Here is a 19,692-nt window from a genome sequence, read left to right on the forward strand (position 1 = left end):
TTACACTAATATATCATATGAGCAGTTCAGTGGTGGGATCCAGAAAGGCAGCAGAGTAAAGAAACCCAGTAATCTAACATCAGAAAGGATGAAATTGTGAGTTAATAAAAGCCTTAACAGAACATGGAGAGCATGTTATTAGGAAGAAAGGGTAAAATTCTTATTTACTGAAGGCATTAGTAGTGAATTCAGCTCTCAGTACATGTATAGGTATATGTATACTATATATATATATTTTATATATATATATAGGTATAGGTATAAGCTAGGGACAGAGATAGCTTTGGAACTTAGTATTTGCAGACATAGAGGCTCAGTAGTTCAGGTAATTTCTGCATGAGTCAGATCTCTAGAAGCTGGAAGACACCAGTGTCAGTTGAAGACCATTCAGCCAAGAGCTGAATATTGCAGTATCCTCTGTGTTAAGGAGTACATTAATGTGGTAGGAGCCAGTACTTTGTTTTCCCCTTAATACAGTAAGTGGATCCTATCTCAAGGGTAGGTGAGCAGCTGGGGATCTGCCCAGTCTGCAGTCCATGTTGCTGTTACACAGAACAGTTTTTCCAAAGTCAGGAAGAATGGCAGGATAAATAATGGCTGTCATGTCCCTTATAGGAGCAATGTGACTTGTTTCTGCTACAAGCACAGGCTAGTTGTAGTTTTATAATCTGCATATTTATTGGCCTGAGGAGCTACTATGTAATGGGCTTAATCTTCTTCCTAGCTGTGCAGCCCTTCCAACATGCCCTGCCCTCCTGGTTCTGGCATCTGTTCATTCCCCAACTCCAACTGTAGCTCAGAGGGTTTGTGTGGGCCATAGGACACATATGAAGAACAGCAAAAGAAAGGCATGATCAAACACAGCTGAGCCCTCGTCCTAGCCCTGCAACTCTTCCAAAATGCATCACACGCTGAGGATCCTGAGGTTGTACATTCACTAACCCTAAGCTTATATAAAGTGTTCAGATACAAGGTTCATATTGCTTATGGTGCGTATATGAGTAAAGAAATTCTGGACCAGACCAATCTTAGCCCTCTTCCTACTCTCACAACCTCCAGTATGAACCACACATGCCATCTGAAGCTGTTTTCTCCCAAACTCTAAACCTGTCCCAAACTCCACCCATAAGATTAGATATTTGGTAACTAATTTCCATAGAGAATGAAAGGAGAAAGAAAATTGATCCAGATCTATTATACCCTTCCCCCAAGATGAATCATTGCTCTGGGTACAGTAATTTGATCTCAAACAGTAACATAAGTCTGTGTCTGTCCTAGTATCTTAATGTTAGACATAGTATGGTCCAGATAACACATGTAATTGTTGGCCTGGGCAAAAATGCTGCTTCTCCATAAGTCTGAGGATCCTCCAATGTTCAAAAGAATCTGGGCTTCCTGAAGCTACTTTCTCCAGTTGTATCTCACCTCGTACTGGGTACTGTAAATGTCATTGCAAACGTCCAAACTCTAAAAAGGACAAAAGCTCTCATCAGACAAGTCTTTTTCTCTCTTGCATAATTCACTAATTCCCTGGTGTATGATATTGTTGGATCAGAAGAAAAGACATTCCTACACCCACATATAACCCAAGCATATTCTCAGAATGGGTCATACTCCTCTGCAATAAGAAGATATGAGCACCACATCTTTGATACTATGCCTTTATTAGTTTATTTCTCCTTTGAAAAAGGATCACAGTTTATGAACCTCTCTGATTTCAATGAAATATTTCTATCTGAAATATTTCAATCATATCCACAAAAAGGACAATATGCAGAAAGAATAGTTACCCAAACAGCTGAAGTCAGTCCAAATTTAAAGCAAAAACAATAGATTTTTAAAAAAATTGCACATGAGGTAACCATCTCTTTTGGCTGCACTACTGTCTTCGTCTTTGAAAAGGAAGAAACTGGAGAAAACCTAAGGATTACACTAGAATTTACAGAAGGATATGGAGTCATCTGAGCCGAGAAATGCACTTGCAAATTCCTCATTTTACTTTGGCTATTTCATTACTTCATCAACTAATATTATCTCTTCAGTTTCCGGTGTTATTGATTGCATTTTACACTCAGTCTGCAGAAAATAAAATAAAAAAATCTGTTAGTTTTTTAAATAAGCATACCCTCTGCTAACTTATTTGTAATTCTGGAAGTGCTTCAATATTTGTTGTATATTTTATAAGCAGATTTCACTTCTTTATTTCTTAGCTAATAAGTTTTTCTTAGCAGAATATAACAGTGAAATTTCAGCCTCTCTATAATGCAGGCATATGGGTTTTGAATGGCCTAAAGGTGAGCAGGGAGAATATATGTTTTTCTCTAGTACACCATGCAGATTATCACAAATCATCTCAAATAAATTAAAAGAAAAGGATTAACTTTGTCAAGTTATGCAGGCAGATGACTGTGCCTTGGCCTAAAGTTTAGCTAACTGAACAGACCATAAGAAACTACTGACATGACATGAGAAATTGCTGGAAAATAAAAGGGATGGTTGGATGTGGGTGAGCTGCTGGTCAATATGCTTGTCTGGTCAAACCATGTGTCTGATCACTGCAGTCTCCCCTATCATCTTACAAAATCCTATTCCTGACTGCTTTCTGTGTCACCTTCCTTTCTATCCCGTATGCATCCCCTAGTGATCTTTAAGCTGAAGTAGGCTAGGAGGAGACCCATGCCTGGAACGACCAAGGTCAGTGCCAGTCAGTGGGTCAGAGGTCCTGGAGTTAGGACGTGGGCATTAGGTGGACTTACAGTCAAGGTCATATTGGATGGACTAGTGTCTGTGGGGTGTTGTGCATGCAGAGAGTGAGGGTGTGTTCACGCTTCCCTGGTGAACTTCATCCCTGCTCAGCCATCAAAGAGCAGCAGTAACCCTCTGTATTAAGTTCTTTATCATTTAAACAATATCTTTTAGACTGTAGTAGAACTTTGCATTTCATACATTTTGTATAAATAGAAAAAAAAAAGATACCTCTAGAGTTGTATCAGGCAGTACATGAAGTGCATTTTTGGGCTCTGGGATTTGTGGAAATGCTGCTTTCCAATAGCCGGTCCTGGAGACCAAAATCAGATGGTATAGAAAAGAAAAAGTAAGTATCCAGCATGCACCAAACCCATTGCACCCCTGAACAAGCTCTTATCTTCTTCCAGAGCAGAAGAAATTCAAGAGAAATGAAAAATATGTATCGTGTCAGCACAGAATGAACATAATTCAGGAAAACACTAAGAATTCTAGTGAATCTTGCATAATCTTTACTGGAAAGAATAATCAACTTGTGTGTTTGCAGTAAATTCAGCACTTCAAGGAATCCGGAGATATACTGTGCAGACAGTATGCACTACAAATATTCACTTCAGTTGTACTGCTCATATGAGTAATTGCACATAATTGTTCTCCTTGCAATGTTGGCAGAAGAGGGCCCTGTGGGCCAGGCAGGAACTTCAGGAATCACAGTTACAGCATCTGCAGTACCATACATCTGGTTTGGTTTCTACGGCAGTGTGAATAAAAAGATTTTATCTATACGGAGACACCTCTCTGTATTTACCTGCATAAGAACTTCATGCATGTTTCATACACACAGACAAAATAAAATAAATGCATAAATTAGGCTTACCTTTTGCAGAACAAAATTGTGAGGATTGCCACTGAGAGTGTTGCAACTATAGACAGAAATAAGACCAATACTGAAGGAGAAATAATTTCTTCATTTCCTGAAAGAGTAGCAGTTGCAACATTTTAGTGTAATAAAAAGAAATAGGTACATAGCAATGTCAAACATCTCCTTTGGTTACTGACTGGTGGATATCAGTCTAAAAGGTTTCTGACATAGTAAAAATCAGCTCTTTAACTTAGTGCTTAAACGCTAATATGTGCTGGGAGAGATTGACATTCAACCCGTTTATTCATCTGCTGAAAAAAATACCTGCTATGGTTTTACTTACACCTGTTTATATTGATTTTGATCCATCAAAATGTTTGAATATTAAGAGATAGATGTATAAATACTCTCTCTCCTTTTCTTCCCAGTAGTGTAGATTGAAGCAAAATGTTCGCATATCATTTCTGTTTCTGTATTAGCAGGTGCAAAGCAATGTGTGAGGTAGACAGGAAATAAGTGGGGAAAACTAGGCCAAAGAATTGATTTTTGTTCTTACCAAACTCAAGAGGTGCACTCCACTCCCCCCAGGCTTTGCTTACAAGACAGCCACCACCGGCTGCTCTGATTTTCACAAGGTACCTCTTTTTTGTATTGAAATTCTGAAATATGTAGTTATTTTTGTTTTCCTAGGAGAAAAACAATTAAACTGAGAAATTTTTCTTCACTGCATTCTAGATGTTCTTCACTTACATTCTAGTGTGTAAGTAAGTTTCATTTACCACAGAAACTTTTACAAGGTTATGACAGTATTACTTACACCAGTAGACTGGTGTTACAGAGCAAAATATAAATGCATGTCTGTTTATTATGCATATAATAGGCATGTATCCATATGTCTCCTTTCAAAAATAACCTGTCCCTCAGTAAACTTTTTCTGTTTAGAAGCTTTTTTTTGTCTTTACACTGCAACCTGTGATTTGTTATGATACAGTGCAATATCTTGATAATTTGCCTTTCTTATGGCACCTTCACAGAGGCTGAAGAAGATGTTGGACTGTCTCATTTCAATACTGCTAGAATAGAGTGATGTGAGGAATAAACTGTCTGCATGCACCTCACATTCCTCATGTACATTATGACTTTTCAAGACAACCGTAAATTCCCATCTAAACCTGTAAAATTTATAGAAAATTGAAATACTTAATGTTGTTAGAAACTACTGAAACATGCTTACTCTTGGATACTTTCAGGATAGAGGTGGAATATGCAAGTTGCACTAATTAGAAGGAGGTGCAGGATACCTGGAGAACAGCATACGTGGATCTCCTTCCTGAAGGGCTTTTGTTGTCTTTGTTTTTCATAAACAGCTAAATTCCTAGGAGAAGTTTTCTCTGTATCTCTTCTCTCCTGTCATTGACATGTAACTTCAAACTACAACCAAATATTTGAGGGGTAGCAGGGACAGCACAGTGCGAAATTGAAAGTTTTTCAAAATATTTACAAAATAATAATAAAGTTCTGTCTTTAAATATATTATGTCATATAAATATCATAATGATTTATCAGTTTGAAATGTTTAAGAAATTTACAAATAAGTATCTTATAAAGTATAGGATATTGAGTGCTGTTATACTGATATTAAAGGCATTTACATGCTCTTTACTTTTCACAGGTGACTATGAAACCAATATATTGCCAATTAACTGAACAGGAAGACTTACTGTTATAAAAGTATCTTTGGTCTTTTCCTCAGGATTAGCCTGTAAATTAGAGAAAAACTTTATTTTTATAGTTGTTTGTTTTGCGATTAGATTGTAAGTCATGTTTTATCCACTATCTTCTTTCACCCCATTGCTCTTTCTTATCTACTCAACAGTTTGTTCAGAACTGGTGATTTATCTCAGATTTACGATCTAATACATAATTCTACAATGCCAAGTTTATATAATGAGTAATTCTACTATGGAAAAATATTGTTTTCCTTACCACCAGAGTAGAGAAATAAATTTCCTTTCAGATTGGTGATTGAACTGAAACACAAGCAAAACTATAGCTTTATTTCTGCATACATCAGGGGGAAAAAAGAGACATAAGAATCTGTGAGATACAACTTTTAGTTTATGCATAGTGTTTTTATTTAAAAATTAATTTCATTACTTTTAGTTGCAAATGTTATATAAACATTGTTTCCTTTTCCCTCAGATGAAACATTTTGAGACTGACATGAGTCCACATAGATTTCAAGCTGCCTTTCAACAATATTTTTCATAGATACAGTAGAATTCACTCATTTATTCTGAGTAACTAACAACTGCAATGTAATGTAGTGACCACACACAGCTGATTACTGGCAAACTGTATCTTCTTCTCTGTTAGCCTGTCAAAGTATCAGCATTAGAGGGTGCTGGAGGAACTGACGGATGTCACTGTGAGGCTGTTTTCATCTTTGAAAGGTTGTGGTAACTGGATAACTGGAAAAAGGCAAGCATCACACTCATCTTAAAGAATGGCAAGAAGGAAGATCCAGGGTACTACAGTCACCCTCACCTCAGTCCCTGCGAAGCTTGTGGAGCAAATCCTCTTAGAAACCATCTCTAAACATACTAAGTGCAGGAAAGTGATTAAAAGAAGCCAGTCAGCATGTGTTTGCTGATGGCAAATCACGCCTGGACAACCTGATTGCTTTTTATGACGAGATGGCTGCACTGTGGACAAGAGGGTGGGTATGTTGTACACGTTGACTTTAGCAAGGTCTTTTATTCAGACTTGCACAGTCTTCTTTTCACCAAATTGGTGAGAATGGGCTGCATAAGTGGACAATATTGTGTATGGAAAACAGGCTGGACTGGCCAGTTCAGAGAATTGTGATCAGTGGTGCAAAGTCCACCTGGTGGCCAGAAACTAGTATAATCCATCAGGGATCAGTATGAGGACCAATATGATCCAATGTCTTCATTAAAGAGATAGATTGCATGACATAGCACAACCTCAACTATCTGGAGGTTGACATCAAATTAGAAGATGTAATCAATATGCTAGAGAGTATGACCACTACTCAGAGGGACCTGGATAGGCTGGAGTAATGCACCGGCAGAAACCTCATGAAATTCGACAAGTGCAAGTGCAAGGTCATGCGTCTGGGAAAAAATAATCCCATGCAGAAGAATGGTCTAAGGCTGACTGCTAGGAAGCAGCTCTACAGAAAAGAGTCCAAGGATCCTAATGGACAAATTGACTATGAGCCAGCAATGTGCCCTTGTAGCAAGGAAGGCCAACCACATTAGGGCTACATTAGTAAGGATGTAGTCAGCCGGCCCAAGAAAGTCGACTTTCCCCTTTGCTTGGCACTTGTGTGACTGCATCTGGAGTACGATGTCCAGTTTGGGGGTCTAAAATCATTACACACTTTCATTATACACTTTCCGTTTGTTTTGGAATCTTCCCAGGCCATTTGCTGTTTGATTCATCTATTTGAGCATGGGACTAGTTGAGGGAGAGTGGAAGTGTGTCATTTCATCTACATCTTAATTGAATAAGTTGGCTAAACACTCTTAATTGTCAGGAGAAAGATATTTTAAAGCTTGTTCTTTCTCATGCTAAAGTAAACATCTAAATTAAGCCAGTTAGTTAAACTACACAAATATCCTTCTATTGACTTAAAAGCAAGTCTAGTAAGCCACCTTAAATATAGACAACTGCATTATAGACAGCTGTAATTAGAAGAGATGAATTCCACACATCACAATTAAGAACAAGTTAGAAAAGCTAATGCACATTTTTAAAAAGTAGGTAAATTCTAATTTCTTTATTTCCTCTCCAGTTTTACTACACATTATTATTAATGAAATCAAAACATTCAGGACTGTGATGATGCTTAGGTTTAGCAATACAGTTTGTCCAAATGGTTATATAGTATGGCTATTCAGAATCTGAAAATCAACTTGGTGAGCGGCTAACAAAGATAGATCAAACACCCCTTAAGAGACAAAGCAGTGACTATTAATTTGTCGTAGAGATCTCTAAAGGGTGATCTAAATAACTGCTGCTAAGACTCATAAAAATGGGGTGTAGACTGCTTAAGACACTTTAATAACCATAAGAAGACATTAAAGGGAGTATTTCTTTCATAGATTATATTCTGATTTGCAAAAGACAAAGATTCCAAGAAGTATTTGAAGATTCCAAGCAGTTTTACTGAAATTGCACACTTATGCAATGGTGATATGAACTTTCCTGTAAGCTTCTTTTGCTACAAAGATAAAGGGAATGGGAGAAGTAATAAAGCTTTATACCAATTAGTTGGGCCTGGGAGAAAATTCATGTATGAGAGGGCAAGATCCATCCAGACTAAGCAGTTTCAAATAACAGAAATCCTGGGAATGCCTTGAATTTTTGGCCTAGGCTGACTGTAGTACAGGCCAGGTTTTCCTCTGTAGACACTATCTGCCATCCTGCGATCATTTGGTGCAATTCTTCCACAGTTCTAGTAGCTAATGTCTACTCTTTCTGCAATGAAACACAGCAACCTATCACTCTGTATTGATTCAAAAAGACTTGTAAAATTAAGTTCTGAATTTGAATTGCAGGAGCTTAAATGATTCCCTTAATTTTAAAAGGTAAACAGCGTTCAGATGCTCTGCATTTCAGCTTTCTCTCTCCCATTTATTTTCCTTTTTATTTAACATTTTACTGCTTTAGCTCTTAGACCAATGGTTGCTTTGCTTCCATATGCTATCTGGGATATTGTATGTATAACACACATACACACACATATGTTATATGTGTGTATGTATATATTCATAGATATGTACATATATGTGTATGTATATATCTATATGTATACATAACACAAAATTCATATACATAATACATAATTCTCTCTATATATATATTCAGTGTATCTATGTACTATATAGATATAGAATATACAGAAATTTCAAGTCCCCTCCATCAACCAAGACTTTTTAACTGAATGTACTGTCCATTTTTTTATGTTGTCCAGAATTTATAGTCCATCTCTGCCCTTTCATAGACATGTGGTCACCACTGGAAAAACTGTAGTCCTGGACAGCTCCGGTAAGTCTCAGTACAAGAAGCACCTTTTCCTGAGTTCTGTCACAGCCAAAACTGTGGCTACATTCAAGTCATGATGAATCCATGCTACAGCTGTACCCATCCAATGTACCTTCAGCAATACCTCACTCAGGAGAACAGAGGCAAAGAGATGGGGCAGTACATGGTGGGGTATAAGAATGGGAGGACCCCAAATAAATGTGGTGCTACATATGAGAAAGACTACTTTCTCATATGAGAAGAGAGAGAGGATTTATTTATTATGTATGTGTGTAGGTAAATGCAAACATGTATATTAATGTTAAACATTGGTCAAGAAGTTCCTCTTACCTTATGCTTTATGTAAACTTCATATTTAAAACACTTGTCTTTGTTTGAATGACTTATTTGGGGTCGTTGCCACTGAATTATGCAACCTTTTTGAATTCCATCACAGTTGGCAGTGACATTTAATGGGGGCATGAGCTTTTCTGAAATGATACAATCAAGAATGCAATTAAAATCATTTTCTTTTATTTTTGCTTTGATAAAAGGGAGTACAACTGTAGGTAGCATATCTACAAAGAAAGACACTTATTTGTACCTATTTTTCTTAGAAACTCTATTAGATAAAATTGAAAGATTGGAGTTCTTCAGATCCTGTCTCTAGGATCAGAAAAAAGTAAGGACTGAGCCAGGGAATGTGATTTAGGAGAACAACAACATGCAAAGCTTCCATTTACTTTGGTGAACACCTAGGCAGATTTCCTTCTTCTTTTTATGAGGATGTTTCTTACTAGGGAAGAGCAAACTGATGCTGAGAAATCCAAAGAACTTTTCTTTCTTCAAGCCTCCTCACCTGATGCTTCTGTAATATGAAGGTGTAGCTTGCTTGAGGTTGTAAACTATGCAGTTTAATCTCTCTCCAAAATTAGCTATTAAATTACAAATTTAAGAATGGAGCTTCCATTTTAAGAATCTATCCAACTTCTCCACATATCTGCCATAGGTGTGAGCACAATATGGAGACTTTATATTTCAATCATTCCCAAGGACATGATGCATATTGTAAAAATGAAAGATAAACAGTCATTGATTGCAAAGAGGGTGATAAAAGGGTGATAGAAGAACCTTCAGTTTCAGCTAGACTTCCTCTTTTTGATTTTTAGAGACTGGATAGGGCTAATTGGGTTATTCACTGTCTATAATTATGGTGAGTCCTTGTAAGGGACTGTCCATACAGGAGATGGTAAGGTGCTGTCCTATTTGTACCGATCTGTTCCTGGCTGTCTGTGCCTTTACTGTGCACACCTGTTTGGCACTCACGCTCAGCTCTTCCCATGACAGGTCCTGGAAAGGGGGGATATGGAGCAGTTATATTTCCCCACTGGCCTAGGACAGGAGGGATCCTCTGAATCCTGCAATCCACCAGACTTGGCTACTCTTAACAGCATTGATCAAAGAACATTTGTGTTTCATCTGCTATAAATAAATGCCACAGCTTCATTCCTTCTCCTTGTAGATTGAAGCCTTGTTTGTCCATTTTTCAACTACAATACCAGAAAAAGTGAGGCTTTGCCAAATCACTGAACTTGTTCCCACAGTAAATGTACAGAATGCTCCCAAGTACAGCACTGCGCAGAGCATGTGAAAAACTGTGGTATTTTGTATACATATTCATTTCTCTAGTGAGGGTATGTTGTGAAGGTGGTTGCCATGCCCACTGGCTGTGAGAAAGAGGAGCCAGTGCTCAGATAAGCTCCTTCTAACATGTCTCTTCAGATGAAAGGTTTTTGGCCATCATTGAAAGGACAGAGGTGTGGCAAGAAGTCTCTTACCTCCTGAGGACTTTGCTGGAGAAAGACTTAAAAACAAGAAGATTGGTCCCACATGGATTACCCTCTGTGGAAAGGTTTTCAGTGCTGAAGAAACCAGGGCAGGTTGTAGCTGTAAAGACTTCTTGATTGATTTTACTCAAGCCTTTTTGTCTTGAGGAAAAGATTTTCCCGAAGAACCCAGAGTCTCTCTCTTTTGATTTTAGGTCTAAGGTGAGACATGCATACTTGACTCTTTAACAGGCAATTTATAACCTGGAAGGAAGTGACTATGGCCATTGCAAACAGGAAGCTTGCCGTTGGAAATGACACACTTCAAACCCAGTGTTAAGGCTGTACAATACCAGTCAAGCCATGGAGTCTGTCCGCATAAGAAAGGATGGAAAAGCAATGACTAAAAAGAAAATCTCTGGGTAAAGTACTAAAACTTGAAGAAGTAAAACAAGCAAGGCAGAAATTCAAGCTATAGTAAAAGAACTACTGCAAAAATAAAGGTTATGATATACTGTGTTTCAAAATATGAAGACAGAAATACTGACTAGAACACGCGATTGAAAGTAATTTGAACAGAGAGGCATAAGTTGCCCCTTTTGTCATTGCAAGGATAATGTATGAAAGGAGAACTCAGGGCTTGCAGCCACAGATACCATATTTAAGGAAAAAGGGTTCTATCTAGTAGTGTTTGTAAATGGGTAACCACTGTGTGAACCAACAGGTAGGTAGTTTGTCAAAAGGAAATGGTGTGCTACAGATTCTTCAAGGGTGTAGACTGGAGTAGAATTCTGCAGCTCAATATTAAAGCAAGAAATGAGACTATTTGCAACAATGTTAAATCTAATAGGAAATAATATGAAAATTTGTTTTGAATTCATTGGTACAGTAAATATATTTTATATATACTAATATAGCCTTTAGGCTAATATTTAATTGAATGGGTTTTCAAGCTAAGAAACATAATTTCACTATATTTGTATGGGAGAAGAGAAATGTAGAGGTTTCAGACATAATTCTGGAATCTGATACCAACATCCATTAGTTTATGTGCTTGTATAGCTTTCAGGAAATTCATATCCAGCTGGAAAACCCTGTTTCTCAGCATTTGTGTTCTGTTAGGTGGTCAGACTTCTCTGAGCTGTAATTTCATAATGTCTCTACCTGCTATTGCTGATTCACTTTTGGAATGATATTTTCGCAGCCACTAGGGCCAGGATCAAAGTTTCTAAGGAAAAAGAAAGTCTGTTTTGTAGGGAGAGATTTCTGCAATGAGTGCAGCTCCTTTGCAAAGACGAATTCTCTGCTTTCCTCAAGCAAAAAATGAAAATAAAGCAGAAAGAAATTACTTACCAATTGTATACAGTTCGATGTACTCATCATAGAACTGGATCAGAGAGTCTTTGCTAGACCCATTCACCACGAAGTAAGCTTTTGTACCCGTTATCGTCACTTTTTGGAATTGACATCCCGTGTGCCTCCCATTTTCATCTTCAACATAAAGCTCACATTCCCTCTCTTCTTCTTCTTCTTCTCTGTGTACAGCAAGGTGTTTTAGTTGAATGCATGCGGTGTCATGTGCTGAATTAGAATTCAGAATTGCCTAGAGTCAAGTAAAGCTACTCACCTGGAGTTCTGCCAGTAGAGAAAGTACTGGGTATCACGTGGGGCATCCCTGCCCACATGCCAAGTGCAGTTCATAAGGGAAATATTGTAAATCACACAGGAGAAATTTTTAATGGCTGTCCCGGGCATGCCTGCAAACAGAGGAATGCCCCATGTCCCCTTGCTCCAAGCCAGAAGGTCTTGGCATCCACTTAGGTATTTTAGGCACCTAATCAGCTGATGATTACATGAGTTTAAGAATGATGTGCTTCATTTTAGGTAGCATAAATGGAAGAACTTATATAAGTAACATAAGTGACAGGCTCTACGAAAAATTTCAGATAGATATAAACTTCAAGGATAAGGATACAGTTGCATCTGATGATAGAATAAGGCTCAGTGAAGCCTAAACTGCTCTAGTACAGACTGTAAGATAAAAGGGCTACTCCTGTGCTTTGAATTGTTCCAATTCAAAATGAGACACTGGTACCTCAAAGCCGCTAATTGAAATATTTCCCTGTCAGCCTTCAGAACGCTACAGTAGTATTTATATTCCTGAGGAATTTGCTTCAGTGCCCTGTCAGATATGGAGGGAGAGAGAGAAGCCTAACTGAGGGTTTCAGAAAAGGTGAGAAGCCCAAGTGCAGACCTCTTAAGTCTCTCCAGACTTCAGAGAGAAATGTTTACACAAGTAGGTACGGATGTAAGCTTTGAAAGTCTTTGTAGTCTGCAGAGATACCTGCTTCCACCTGGAACTAATTCCATGAACCATCTCATGATTAAAACATTTCAGTTTTCTCCTGAAGCGTACTCCCCACCATGCCCCTTCCAAAAATGTCCCAGTAAGTTTTTTTAAACCTCTCTTCTAAAAGGAAGTATGACTTTTCCTTAAGTCATCCCTCTTTTTAAAAGGAAATTCAATTTTGTGGGGCTTGATAATACTAGAATTAATGCCATTTTGTATATGCCAGTTCTAGTTTGCTTAAATGAATAGATCATGTTCCGCCTCTCTTACTACTCTCATATATACTACCCCTCTCATACAAAATGGATAAATTCTGTAAGATCGATCACTACAAAGTGTTAGGCATGAGATTATGAGTGACACTATGATAAAACTAAAGGTATCACAGATTTCTCAAATAAGTTCAAAACCAGTAGCCACAAACCTGTTTCCCCTGAATTTTTAATAACGTTTTAAGGGCATTTAAGTGTAATCAATAAAATATTAGCACAAATATTTAAAAGAGAGATGGTAATTGAAAACACGGCAACAAGCAAGATGACTACTGAGGACTAAAGAACGACTGACTGAGTTGTCAAAGGAATCTCCTTGTGTCTGGAAACTATGCCATAAGACCGTGAACAAGAAACATGTTCTTTGCATAGGAAACAAATGAATTAAAGAATGATTTTTTTTTTTTTTTTTTTTTTACTCTTAAAGCATTGGAAGTAGGCAAATCCTTTTCCAAGGTTGAGCATATTACCTTGTAGAACAAATGTGCATATGCTTGAATACGTAGTGTTGTTGTTCACTGCTGTAACTGAAAAGTTTATACCGCTATGTAGAGGTGGTATTATATTTCTATCAAACTTGCAGGTTGTATTCTTTACCTGAAAAATGATATGCACAAGCTTTACTTTTCTGTACTTCATTGAATGGCTTACACAGCACTCCTGGTAGAAAGGGCTCAGGCTGGTACTTGATTTGTAACAGTGGGACCACTGCAACGGTGAAATGGGTACCAACATCTTTCCAAGCTCAAGAGCTCCCTTCCCAGAGGGTTGGGGTAATGAACCTTTACCAGTATAAAGAGTTCAGTGTTCCTTCTAGGAAATCCTAGAGGAAATCCTGATAAAACAGTGTTAGGAATAGCAATTCCTTCTGCCTTTCCACTGATAGTCCGCCAGAACATTCAAATATCCTCAACATGGAATATGTGTTTTCATAGGAATCAACAGCCGTTTGCAAAGTTTATGCTCCATGCAAATAGAAAGCAAGACACCCCACAAATGACTGTCTGTGTAAGAAACTGGTTTGAGATTCATCTCCATGAACTTTAGCCTTCTGACAGCTAGCATCTAGCCTGAGCAAGTCATACAGGTGCCTTGTCTAGGCACTAGTGAGAGAAGACGGAGACATTGGTATCTAAGAAACATGGGATACATTGCCCTCAGCCAGGGCCTGTACCTCTTTAGCAGCTTCTACTGGAGCTTAAAGAACTACAGTATCCATATTTAGATTGCTGAAATGAGGGTAACATGAATTTATGATATCTGTGATTAGTGATGCAGGTGGTATAATTGCATGGAGTATTAAAGGAATCCCAAAAGGTCAGGCTTTTATAGAAAATGCCTACGGAAATATTAAACATGTATACAGATTACTTATTGACATAGTAATGTAGCATGAAACGCTTCTTCTCTGTTTCTGCAAAATAGGCTGCCAAAACCTATACGTACTATTACAGTTCCTGTTCTTAAAACAATTCTATATTTGAGGTTGCCTCATTGTCAAATGAGGCAGATGCATGAGAAATATTGGCCAAATGAGCTGATACTACCAGAGTTTTGAATTCTAGAAGGAGGGAACTTAGCTGAGGCAGGAGCAATACATAGGGAAAAGAATAATGCCAGGAGGACAACTTCATGACCTACTTTGAAGTTTCAGTCCATCTTGTAGAGGACAGTGACTGAGAAACTATTCTGCTTAACATACAGAGTAGTTGCATAATAGAAGAAGGTCTAACATTCATCTTCCTTGAATGAGCACTTCTAAAAACAAACTATAGCATAAACAGAAGTTGCCTTTTCAGGAAGTCTTGACAGTTTTTAAGTCATCCATTTGCATAATCTGAGGTTCAAGACTTGTATCTGCTATCAAAACTTTGAATCTCTAGTCAGAAGGTCTGGTGAGATTTCTCCTTTTCAGCTATTTATATAGGTTCCCCATTTTCTTGAGCCAAGATGAGAATCTGGACCATGCAGACCTATGGACTGACCTAGAGAGTAAACCCTCCAAGAATGTCTGGCTATAGAGATACCATCCACTCAGGCCCACAATTTTTTTCAGGACTTAGCGACTCAATTTGCCCATATAAAGGCAAAATTTGTATTTGAAATACCCATGGATACCCTCTCTGGCCTCAGTAGTCACTCCAGAAAGGATGTCTTCACTGTCTTCCATGTCACACCAACCAGTCCTAAGCAGGCATATCATTGCTTCTCCAAGGCCACCTAAGACTTATCTTCAGTCAGTTAGGACACGGGCATCTAACTCAAGTCTATCCACTGTATTCACAAATCTACACTTCATGAGCTGCCTCCCAGCTAAGTTCCTCTGAAATATGGTCAAGAGGCAATCTTACACTTCAGTCCCATCAAGGCTCTGATTTCATAAGAGTGCTCTGAAAGCAAGTATTTCATGAGAATGGTGAGAGACAATGGACATACTTCAGTGCAAAGAAGGATCTCATTAAAAGCTAGAAAGAAGCACTAAAACACAGATCACTTTGTTCCTACCAAGGATATATTTTTCAGTTACTTAAGGATATGAAAGAAAAAGAAAACAAGTGCAATGTTTTATCTCCATTAAAACTTTACATAGCAAATTTACCTTTATTGTTCTCTCATCACCACCTTTATTCACAGAACACGAATACTCGGAGAAATTCATGCTGCTCACCCAACTCAGTTCCATTTTCTTCTGATTCAATGTCAAATTTTTAATAGGTGAGTCTGGCATCTCCACTGAAAGTAAGAGAGGAGTATCAGTACAGATGCAATAGTGATGTTCCCAGATTTTCAGGTGCAGAAGCTAACTAGCAGGCCCCAGCTATAAGGCAGCTTAACCACAGCTACCTCTAAAGAAAAGTACCTTACACCCCACCTCTGAGGATCCCTGTTAGAGCATTGTACTCACAGTCTGTGCATCGCCAGCCATCACACGCTGGGGCAAACAGCAGCATCCACCAGATCATTAAGATGATTCCAAGAGGAGCAATCATCTCTTGTTCCTTGGAGACAGAGAGCAGCAAAACTTACCCAGAATGGACGATACCAGAGTGAACTACTCATCCCCACTCACCCCTGAATTTATCTAGTCTGACTTCCTCACACTGCCTGCCTCCACACCATCCTTCAGCTGCTATGGCTCTAGTGAGGCAAGGTTTCCCTGTACTGAAACCATGCTGACACTTTCCCAGCAGGCTGCATTAATTCACTTCTTTGGGGATTTTGTTGTTTGTTATAGTTTCTGCCATCTAGCCGAAAGAGAAGTCAGAGACACCGTGGTGGTAGAGAAGGCTGTGGTTTCCAAGATCCCTTTTAGAATCATTTCATAAATGGGAGTTGCTTTGGCAATCGGCCAGCACTTCGGCCCTGTAATGAGTGATTATGTACCTTGGCCAGCAATTCTGCAATTGTACAGCTGAGTTCCTTCAGAGTTCTCAGGTGATGAAACCTAGTCCTGGTGACTTATTAATATCTAATTTATCCACTTAGTAAACCATCTGTATATTTACCTTAAAGTGGTCTAGCTCTTCTGCTACAGTTTCCCCTCTGACTTCAGCAGGACTGATGCAAATTGTGCATTGAGATTTTGTGTTGCAGCCTCATAGTTCCTGAGGGACTCTTTTACATTTCTTCCACCAAGGTGTCCCACTGATTCCCTTGCTGGTTTCCTTCTGTTGACATATTTAAAGGACTTGTTAGCAGCTTGAGAATATTTTCAAGGTGTTCTTCACTTCCTTTTATCCCTTCTGATTTCCCATTGACGTTAGATCTGCCATGTTTAAGAGTATTTTTATTTTGCTTCATTGATCTACTTAACTTCCCAAAAGAAATATATATGTTTTTTACTGTAATGTTTTGGTTTCTTCTCAAATTGTGCTACAGAATTGCTTTGCTTTCCAATACAGTAATTCTGAACAACTTCCATGCTGCTCTCATGCTTCTTTCTTCTGGATTGCTCCTTTAGGGAGCAATCTTTGCTTGTTTGCCTTTTTTTACTTAACTGCCTCCTATTCCATTTCAAGACAAAGTTAAAGCACAGATCATCCTACAGATTCCTCTTGCCCTCAAAGCTTCTCCAGCCTCTACATTGTCTAAATCCTTCTTGTGTACTGTCACGCTTGAGTCTCCAGACCTCTGCCCATCTCTCAGGTCTTGAGGGAGAGAAGATTAAACAGGCCTCTCAAGCAGTAAGAAAAATGTTCAGATAAACTGTACAAAAATTAAAGAAGTTGTAATCTTCTGCCACAAAGCAAGAAGGCTGTTGATCCTGGGACTGCTGTATGAAATGATATATATGTATATTTGATGACTTCTAACTTAAGAGCTAAAGACTATCTATGTGCTATAAAGGTTAATAGGAATTGGCAAGCGGGTAACAGTCACAAATAGAAAATGTCAAAATCATTCATAGCAATATTGATCAGCTCCAGTCACCCAGCGGGCAGCGTGTTATGATAAAGTCACTAGGTCATAATACCTGATTCATGTACTTTCAAGGATGTTTTTGAATATATACATAAAAGTGGATCAAGGAGGGGTATCTAATTTTGCTGCAAATTCAGTACCAAAAAATGTAAAGAAAATCAAAATTGTGGCTATGAGCTTTCAAAGCTGGGAGCAGGCACTTTGTTTGCAAAGGCTTTTATTCAGTTTAGCTCCATGTATTACTTTTTGCCATCTTTGAGATTTTGTCTAGGACATTTCTAGCCTTGGGGTTCCGGTATCCATCCTCCTGTCATACTGCATACCTCAGCGAACAAAACAGTCAGACAAGACAAAGATGAACCTACCTTGTTTTTCAAAACTTCTGTATCTCATTTATCTTTGTATAATAGTCTTGAGGCTCAAAGAAGCTAGAAAGACTTGCATCTGAAATGGTTGTGTAGTTATAAATAGGGCTGTCTCCCTACCCACTTGCATTATAGGGAACTCTCGTACCATGGGAAGTGTTGCAAGACATGATGTTCGTCACTTCCCTCCTTATTCTTACCAAATTCTTTTCATTGCACAACTCAGGATTTCATGTGACATGAACAAGCAGCTAACTAGTTATGTTTTCCTTTCTTTTGTATGCGATCCATTGGTGCTTTGGGATCTGTTCAGTATGCAGAAAACCTTTTCTTTTATAGTTCTTTCTGTCTGGTTCTAAAAACTGTTAGTAATATATAGCATCTTTTGACATGTGTCACAGTGTGGTGAGGCTGGGGGCTCCGCAGAGCCGGTGCCAGGTGGGGTCTGCCAACAGGGCATGGCCAGGGGAGCAGCTCCCCAGGAGTGCAGAACCTCAGGGTACAGTGAGGGTTGAGGGCCCCCAGGGTGTAGACACCATCGATTCAAGATAATCCCAAAACCTGTGGGAAAGAGAGGATTTCAATTTTTGGATATAAGATTCTCAAACAAGTTACATCAAAGCCAGAAGTCATGATTTGAGTTTGCTCAGTTCAGCAGTCCCAGTGCCAACGTCCCACTCCACCAGACCCACTAAAACAGAAAAAAAAAAAATGCCAGTAGTCCTATGAAAAAGCAGGTAAGTTAAATTCTTGTGCAAAAAGCCATTCCAGAGGCTGCTATTAAACGTTTGTTCCATTTTCAAGTTACAGCTCTCAGTTTTCTAGGGCAGAGGATTATTATAAACATCAAAAATACCAAAAGCTCTCTTATACCCTGAAATGCTTTGCTTTACACAAGGCAACATAAGACATTACTCGTTTAATATTGAGCTTTATGATCCGTGCAGACAAAATTTCATTTCATCACATATCAAAATTTAAACATAACTGGAAATCATGGTATTTTCAAGCTGTAAATCACGTAAAGCTTTTCCTCTTAAGAACAGTCAGATCTACTCTGCTGTAGTTTAAAAGTTGTAAGAGAGAGAAGAGTCCATGTACTTCTCTACCACTCCCATTCCTTGCCTATTATATTTGGAAAAAGCATCTGCTGCCCGGCATCCTGATAAGCTGCTCTAGTATTCACACCCTCTATCAAAATCCAAGTTCATTCCTATTGTAATTCCTTACTGACATGCCCAGTGATGAGACTGTATCAGCAGTTCGTATCTGCTGTAGAAGCAGATAGTTCATGTATCAGCTGTTCATAGATAGCATATCAGCATCAGGCACATTACATGTCAGATGTTCGGGAGGGAGTGGTGATCTCTGAATAGAGATCATACATGATTCACACTGGTTTGATGTTAGCTAAGGTTACGTGCTTATGAACACTAAAATCTCTTCGTCTTTCTATGCTTGCATGAATTATCAGCTCACCAAGCATACTTACTAATTACATTTTCTCTGCTTGACCATCTGTATCACAGGTGTTTGTACACATTGGCAATCAGAAACATAAACCCAATCCTTAAAGCATCCAGGAATTTTCTGTTAATCGGTTTGTTTGTTTGCTTGTTCAATTTCCTTAGGAGAAAAACAAAGATAATATAGTGTCGACTATCTTTGGGAACAAAGAGTGTTTACTTCCTATAGACCCAGAAATGCCTAGGCTCATGAGTATTTCTCATGTCTGGATTCCTACTAGTGAGTGAGATTAATGACTGATGAGCCTACAAGTGTTCGTTTTCCAGGTGCA

General features: G+C 38.5%; 1 protein-coding gene across 1 annotated transcript; it reads right to left on the bottom strand.

Annotated features, from left to right (window-relative positions):
- Window positions 1–1,759: 1,759 nt before the first annotated feature.
- LOC134139993 (granulocyte-macrophage colony-stimulating factor receptor subunit alpha-like) lies at window positions 1,760–17,920 on the bottom strand. The gene is made up of 11 exons (XM_062574801.1): window positions 17,895–17,920; window positions 16,614–16,775; window positions 16,013–16,106; window positions 12,113–12,242; window positions 11,839–12,020; window positions 9,011–9,150; window positions 5,329–5,367; window positions 4,164–4,293; window positions 3,623–3,719; window positions 2,977–3,058; window positions 1,760–2,076 (listed from the first exon to the last, which is right to left on the bottom strand). Exons 3-11 carry the CDS (start codon window positions 16,095–16,097, stop codon window positions 2,005–2,007), a joined length of 957 nt encoding a protein of 318 aa, XP_062430785.1. The 5' UTR covers window positions 16,098–16,106; window positions 16,614–16,775; window positions 17,895–17,920; the 3' UTR covers window positions 1,760–2,004.
- Window positions 17,921–19,692: the final 1,772 nt, after the last annotated feature.

Source organism: Rhea pennata, chromosome 1 (assembly GCF_028389875.1).
Source record: "Rhea pennata isolate bPtePen1 chromosome 1, bPtePen1.pri, whole genome shotgun sequence".
NCBI classification, from domain to species: domain Eukaryota; kingdom Metazoa; phylum Chordata; class Aves; order Rheiformes; family Rheidae; genus Rhea; species Rhea pennata.